General features: G+C 39.0%; 1 protein-coding gene across 2 annotated transcripts in view; it reads left to right on the plus strand.

Moving 5' to 3' along the window:
* LOC141128918 (septin-4-like) overlaps nucleotides 1–5,910 on the plus strand; it is a 149,075-nt gene extending 143,165 nt beyond the window's left edge. Inside the window, exon 12 of one of the 2 annotated variants that reach the window (XM_073616570.1) lies at nucleotides 929–5,904. In XM_073616570.1, the coding sequence (XP_073472671.1) occupies nucleotides 929–988 (60 nt within the window). In that variant the 3' untranslated portion in view covers nucleotides 989–5,904. Of the gene's footprint in view, nucleotides 1–928 lie in introns of both variants that reach the window. The other variant, XM_073616571.1, reaches the window with a different exon arrangement.
* Nucleotides 5,911–7,959: the final 2,049 nt, after the last annotated feature.

The following is a 7,959-nucleotide window of genomic DNA, read 5'->3' on the forward strand; positions in this document are numbered from 1 at the left end:
CGAACTGTTCGCTCAACTCTAATTGTAAGATAGTAACAGTATGGGTTCTGTAAATGGTGGAGAGATTTAAGGTACCTGTTAAGGGGTCAGTCCAGGGTGGAGCTATGGCTGCAAGTCTTCTCAGCAAGGTACAAAGACACAATCCAGAAGTGTGGTCAGAGACAGGCAGGGTCCTACACAGACTGGAAGAGTAGTACAGAATTGTCAGGCAAAGAGAGTAGTCCAGTAATCAGGCAAGGTTCAAAAATCCAGTAGTTCAGTAGTATAGCACACACCCAGGGAAACAGATCCAACAAACGGGCACAGTGTGCAGGAAGTCCCGCAATTTAAGCTGAGCTAATTGTGGATTGACTGCTGCTGTAAGGCAAGCGGAGCCAGAAAAGTCCCAGAAGCAGATGTACTAAGCAGGGTATATGTTGCAGAAGGTCAGATTTCCCAGTGGCAGAGCGAACAGAGCCGTAGCACAGAGGCAGAAGAACCCAAGTTTGAACCCAGGCACATAACAGGAGGGCAGAAGGGGGTGAGTAACCTTTCTCTGTAGTAGTAGTAGCTATTAACCTATACAGCACCACAAGGGAAGTTGCTCAGGACAGTATCTGACGTCTCTGAGGAAGCACTGAACGGAAGATTATTAGCAGAAGCAGCTCTCTGCAGGTAATGGGATACACTTACTACATAACTAATGTGTATGGTATTGTATCCCTGAAAAAAAATATATACTCAACTTCAGATTGAAAATTATGTTTGAAATCTCATTATCATGTTAAAGCTCAAATTAGATTTTAGTGATTGGGTTTATATATACTTTCATCAGTTCGCTTATCTTCAGTGCAATTTATATTTATTCATATAGGGAAAGACAGCATATAGGAGCAATTTCTTGAACCCCAATGATGATGTTCTAACTCACACTTTTTTATTTCCCCAGCTGCGGAGAATGCAGGAAGTGCTGCAGAAGATGCAGAGACAGATGAAAGACTCTCATTAAGCCATTCCTGTGCCACTCTCTACTCATATTACCTCTGTTTTCCCACTGATATCTATACTTTCTGGAAACATCAAGCTTATAGAGTCAAACATACAGACCAGGTGCCTGCAGAGGGAAAACCAAACATGAATAGACCAATAGATAAGTCTAGTAAGCACACCTTTGGGACATAGCGTAGGATTTTGTTTAGACAGGGTTTAGAAAAAAAAATTTAAAGAAGTCTATTTTGATCAAAATATTCTTGTACAAGTGAGTAGCAGTTTGCTTGGGAGTTAAAGGATATCTAAACCCCAGAACAAAGATAGCTGTGTTTTTCTTTCAGGCTAAAGCTGGCTATACAATGATTACATTTTGGCTGGTTTCTGATGAACTGGCCAAAATACAAGCAGTGGATGTCCCTGTTGGCACCCTACCAGTTGACATCCAATCCGAAAACTGAAGAAGCTGAGCACGTAATTCTAGGCTGAACTGTGAATGCAGCCAATCATTTACAGACACTGTTAGGCAGCACCCACCGTATTCTGACAGCCAGCAGCATCGTAACAGATTTTCACTGTATGGTATGAGGGGAGTGGGTTTTGTCTGTGTCTGCCCTGCATAAAAAGAGCGGACCCAAATCAGCCATCTACCTGCTAAGCGTGGATCAGCGGACAAATTCCCCGCTGAACAGGCGGACTTCTGGCGGAGTCTGCCCCATGTAAAAGGGGCCTTAAACAGGAACTGCATCCTAGAACAGGCATTCTAAGGTCCCTTTCATTCATGCAGACCGTTCTTTTCATCAGTTCAGTCACTTTTTTTCAAAGAAAACATGTATAAAGTTTACATCAGTTTGTCATGCATTCTTAATCAGTTTTTTACATCTGCCAGCTAGAATCCTTAACCACTTGAGTCCCAGAGCCATTCTTTCCTGCAAAAATGTGCCATTTGTTCGTTTACATTCCTTTTCCGGAAGAAAAAAAGGGCTTTGATGCGTTCCAAAAAACGGATGTAAATGAATGATCCATTTTTCCATTGAGATGCATTGATGTTTGTTTTTCATTCGTCAGCAGAGGGATGAAAATTGGACAAATGGTCTGCACGTGTAAAAAGGGGCCTAAGAAATAATAACAAAGCCTGAACAAAAGGGAGCAAATAACCCCACCACATCTAAGGTCTGATAAAGTACAATATATTATATTACTGTTATGGGGTTTAGATACACTTTAAGCACAAATGAGTAAACAAATAATTGTCTTTAATGAAATCAGTTTTTGTGCACGTCAAAGGAAGGAACAACTTGTCATGTTTGCAGCACAGTCAAGCATTTAAAGTCTACCTGACTGCTATCATGCTCTATAACACTGGAACCCAAGGCATGATGGAAGCATTTTCTGTTTAGAGTTTTATAATGAAATACTTCACAAATATTATATCTGCTGATATGATAACCTTGAATAAAATGTAATGCACAAAGTTTACACAATAAGGGTAAAATTTGAGCCCGTTATTAAAATAAAAGCCCATTTACAGCTGCATGTGCGATTGACATTTCATACAATGTAATTAATTCTAACTGTAGACTGCCCCATAGATGTCATCTATATATTAGAGTTCTGTGCTAATCTTTGGTACTGATGCTTTGGGTCAGTTAAAAATATGTTTAACACATGCAACAGAAGTTTAAAATGTACTGTAATTGAAGGCAAAACTTTTTTTTTTTAGTTTTAGAGTAGATTGGTTAGAACCTTCAGTTCTACTTTAAAGTTTTCCCTTCAGTTCTACCTCAAAGTATATCTAAACTGAGTAACAAGAAGTGTAATATATTCAGTCTTTCAATGTAATGGCTACATTTTTTTTCTTTTTTCAAGCTAAGGACATTTTCTGCAGAGGCCTGTTGATCTTGCCAGAAATGCAAGTGTCCTTGTAACTTCCTGTGGCTTGAACTAAAATCTCAAACAATGTTACCTTTCTTCATTAAGTTAATGGAGATGAGGAAAGGAAGACTTTGTAGTCAATTTAGGAGAGCGGCCTAGTGTGACAACGCTGCTCCTCTATATTTACAGTGATTGAACGTTACCCTGGGACAGAGGGTGTTTTACTGGCAAGATCACCAGGTGAAAATAAAGAAAATAAAGTAAAAAAAAAAGAACACGAATGCCACCACATCTAAGTACTGGTAAGCCGCAATATATTGCATTTTTGTTTTAGGGTTTAAATACGCTTTATTTTCTGCCATGTAGGTTTTTTTTTTTATTTTGAATTTTACAGCCCATATTTCCCAGCACCATGCATATTGTAGAAAATATGCATAACGTCTAGGCAGCTCAGATTCTTCCTTTTGGTGGACTTGTAGAAAAGAGTCTCTGTAAAAAATTTGATTGCTAGCTGTTCTGTTACAAGACTGCCCATATCTCTAGCAGGTAGGATTTAGGGCAGATTCACAGCTTTTTGTATGCTGTAAGATGTATGAAATCCTGCCACAATGCACTTCAACATGTTGTGTTTTTGCCTTGCAATGTGCAGCCTTAAATTTTGAATGGCCTCCCAGTGTTCATATAAAGAGTAAACATGTTGACCTGCTCTACAGTGCCTCAAAAAGCACAAACACGAATGCTCTGTGTGTTGCGATGCACCTTGCTGCCCAAAAGTAATGCAGGTTCTTTTTTTCATGATTTAAAGTTTATTATAAAGTTTATTAAGGGTCCATCCAAAATGAATAGGCTATTTTAAAACAATACACTGTCTACATACCATTTGAAAATTTCCACATTTTATCATGTTACAATCAAAAAGGTAAATGTATTTTATGTGATAGACCAACTCAAAGTGGCACATAATTGTGAAGTGGAAGGAAAATGATAAATGGTTTTCCAATTTTTTTACAAATAAATATCTGAAAAGTGTGGCGTGCATTTGTATTCAGTCTCCTTTACTCTGATACCCCTAACTAAAATCTAGTGGAACCAATTGCCTTCAGAAGTTGTCTAACTATTAAATGGAGTCAACCTCTGTATAATTTAATCTCAGTATAAATACAACTGTTCTGTGAAGCCCCCAGAGGTTTGTTAGAGAACCTTAGTGAACAAACAGCATCATGAAGGCCAGAGAACACACAAGACAGTTCAGGGATAACGTTGTGGAGAAGTTTAAAGCAGAGTTAGGTTATAAAAAACCCAAGCTTTGAACATCTCACGAAGCACTATTCAATCCATCATCTGAAAATGGAAAGAGTATGGCACAACTGCAAATCTACCAAGACATGGCCGTCCACCTAAACTGACATGCCAGGTAATCTTAATCAGAGAAGCAGCCAAGAGGCCCATGGTAACTTTTGAGGAGCTGCAGAGATCCACAGCTTAGGTGAGAGAATGTGTCCACAAGACAACTATTAGTCTTGCACTCCACAAATCTGGCCGTTATAGAAGAGTGTCAAGAAGAAAGCCACTGTTGAAAGAAAGCCATAAGAAGTCCCGTTTGAAGTTTGCAAGAAGCCATGTGGGGGACACAGCAAACATGTGGAAGAAGGTGCTTTGGTTAGAGGAGACAAAAATTAAAGTTTTTGGCCTAAAAGCGAAACGCTATGTATGGCGGAAAACTACACAATGCACATCACCTTGAACACACCATCCCCTCCGTGAAACATGGTGGTGGCAGCATCATGATGTGGGGATGATTTTCTTCAGCAGGGTTCAGGGAAGCTGGTCCGAGTTGATGGGAGGATAGATGGAGCCAAATATAGGGCAATCTTAGAAGAAAATCTGTTAGCGTCTGCAAAAGACTTGAGACAGGGGCGGAAGTTCTCCTTCCAGCAGGAAAACGACCCTAAGCATACAGCCAGAGCTAAAATGGAATGGTTAAAGTCAAAGCATATTCATGTGTTAGAATGGCCCAAAGTCCAGACCTAAATCCACTTGAGAATCTGTGGCAAGACTTAAAAATTGCTGTTCAGACACTCTCCATACAATCTGACAGAGCTTGAGCTATTTTGCAAAGAAGAATGGGCAAAATTTTTACTCTTTAGCTGTGCAAAGCTGGTAAAGACATCCCCAAAAAGACTTGCAGCTGTAATTGCAGCGAAAGGTGGTTCTACAAAGTAATGACTCGGGGCAAGATACAAATGCACGCCACACTTTTCAGGTATTTATATGTAAAACATTTTTTAAATCATTTATCATTTTCCCTTTACTTCACAATTATGTGCCACTTTGTGTTTGTCTATCACATAAAACCCCAATAAAATACATTTACGTTTTTGGTTGTAACATGACAAAATGTGGAAAATTTCAAGGGGTATAAATACTTTTTCAAGGCACTGTATGAAAACTTTCATCTACGTATTAATGCATATGGAAAGGTATAAATAGAGCCTAAATCTAACAGATCATTACTGCAGGGACTCTCAAAGTTGCATTCTGAGCTAACAGACACTTATTAAAAATATTTTTTTCTAGTACAAAAACTGTTTACCTAAGAAAATAAATGGACAATTGCACTATTTGAAACACATTTTTAATATTTATACAAATCTAGATTGCTATGAATGCACTAGAGCTGTTTTTTTGGAAAGGCACATTTGTCATTCTTCATAATGGTGCTTTGAAGGCTTTTTAAAACCATTGGTACCATCTGGGTAACATTTATCTGCAAAGGAGACCACAGCTTGTGATAATAATCTTTCAATAGTATATGACAATTTAGGTTCTTGTGCAAGCTGTAGAGTATAGCTATTAAATGAATACTAAGCACCAAAGATATGAATCAATGTAATTAAATAATAAAATAATAAAATAAATTATATTAAAATGCAAAAAAAACAGCAGTAGTAAAAAACTTGCTAGTCAGCAAATATAAATAAAGAAAACAAGTTCACTGTGCTAGGTGATATTAATTAGGCAATATACAGTCCCAAAAGAGTGATGATCACAGGTGCTCATGCTCAAAAATACATCCGTGCTCCTTGGTGCCCCACATAGATGTACACTCACCCCTCGGTGTTGACTAACTATGGCTGATCAATCAAGCGTGTGGGGAGACCCCTGGAGGTATCTGTTGCTGGTGGCTCTTGAAGTGGATATGCCTCATAAAGATGGATAGGAATAAAGAGGAAACCTCATTGCGCAATACCGTTTTAAGAAGAATTTATTGATAAAAACAATATGGTTTCACTCATATGTAAAGGTGCCTACTTCCTGGCACCCGGTGTGAATAGCAGGTGATTAGTTTAGGGGAAATCGGCCCACAATGGATGGTTGACCTCTGGCCGCGGTTCTGCTCGATTTCTGAAAGTTGGTCGCGGATGGAAGTGGGTCACGATGACGCGATCTAGCCTTGACGTGTTTCAGCCAATCAATGGGCCATCATCAGGAAGCTCTAGTTCCGCCATATTGAGTGAGGACATTTATACCCTTACTCATAGTCTCGTGATTTGTATGGGTCAAATGATTAAAATACCTGATATTAACTCGGGGGCTTACAATCTACTAATTACAAACAAATATAGATAAAAAGACATCAATTTAATCTTTATGAGGCATATCCACTTCAAGAGCCACCAGCAACAGATATCTCCAGGGGTCTCCCCACACGCTTGATTGACCATACTAACCAAAGTTGGTCAACACTGAGGGGTGAGTGTACATCTATGTGGGGCACCCAGTCTGAGCACCAAGGAGCACAGATGTATTTTTGAGCACAAGCACCTGTGAGCATCACTTTTTTGGGACTGTCACATTGCAATCTATATATATTATTGCCTAATTAATATCACCTAGCACAGTGAACTGGTTTTCTTTAGAGTACAGATAGTGATGTGCTAAAGGAAATTGGTACTGCTGGAAATATGTAAACTGACATAGCTCATCTCATTCTAGATAAATCAGTTGTTTAGCTGTGTCTGGCTTGGAAGTACTGTAACCTGGAAGGAAGATGTTAAAATTTAAGTCAAAATGTATTCAAAACTCCTGCAAACTTATTCTAGGTTAGTGGTGTAGAAATGACTGGATCCAGGTATCTAATGATTTCAGGATGTCAGCAATGGCAGTCTTTATATTTATCTCAGTGCTGGTTTCCTTTAAATAGCTGCACAGAAGTATTAAGCCTTTTCAGGTCACAGAAAGATAGATGCTTTGCAATATAGAGACATTGCTGCAAACTTTTGCCTTGCACTGGCTGAATTTCTTTGTCACTCTCCTAATGGCTTGCCTGTTGCCGCATGTATTCTTCTAATGACAAATCAGTATTCACAGTATGCTTATAACAACTGGCTGAACCTGCACTACTTATAACTGGTGACATTAAACTTTGTCTTCCTCCTGCTGTTGGTTTGATTATTTATTATATTTCACTTGTTTCCCAGCCCAGAGTCCTCTTTGTCTGGCCACAGACTAAAGATTTATTGGTATACATCAAAGTGTCCCGAGGCTAACTAGAACAAACTGTATTCCTGCCGCTAGTGAGAACCAGTATCAGGATGGCAATAGAGGGCACACAGGGCAGTGAAAACACTCACCTGCTTTCATGTGTCACTTCATTGCCCTCTGTATAAGTGTTCTACCTGCACAACTTTCTTTTCACAGTTGTGCATTTATAAAACAGATCACATTGCATTGCATTCTGCAAGCTTCCAAGTTAAGATTGTTGAGTGTAACAAATGGTAAATTGTTCTCCTAAAATATTTTTTTTGTGTTTTTCCGGGGGGTTATTGTTTTTTTACACCTTAGACTAAATCAAATTGTGTTATGGTCACTGCTGCCCAGGATTTTCCATAATATGAACATCTATAATAAACTCTGCATTATTTAAAGTTAAAGGGGTTGTAAAGTCAGAAGGTTTTTTATCTTAATGCATTCTATGCATTAAGATAAAAAGCCTTCTATGTGCAGCAGCCCCTCTAATACTTACCCGAGCCCCATCTCTGTCCAACGGTGACCACAAGTGTCTCGGCCTTCCGAGACTCTCCCTCCTGATTGTCTGAGACACAGCAGCGGCGCCAC

The sequence above is a fragment of the Aquarana catesbeiana genome, linkage group LG02 (assembly GCF_042186555.1).
Source record: "Aquarana catesbeiana isolate 2022-GZ linkage group LG02, ASM4218655v1, whole genome shotgun sequence".
In the NCBI taxonomy this organism is placed as follows: Eukaryota; Metazoa; Chordata; class Amphibia; order Anura; family Ranidae; genus Aquarana; species Aquarana catesbeiana.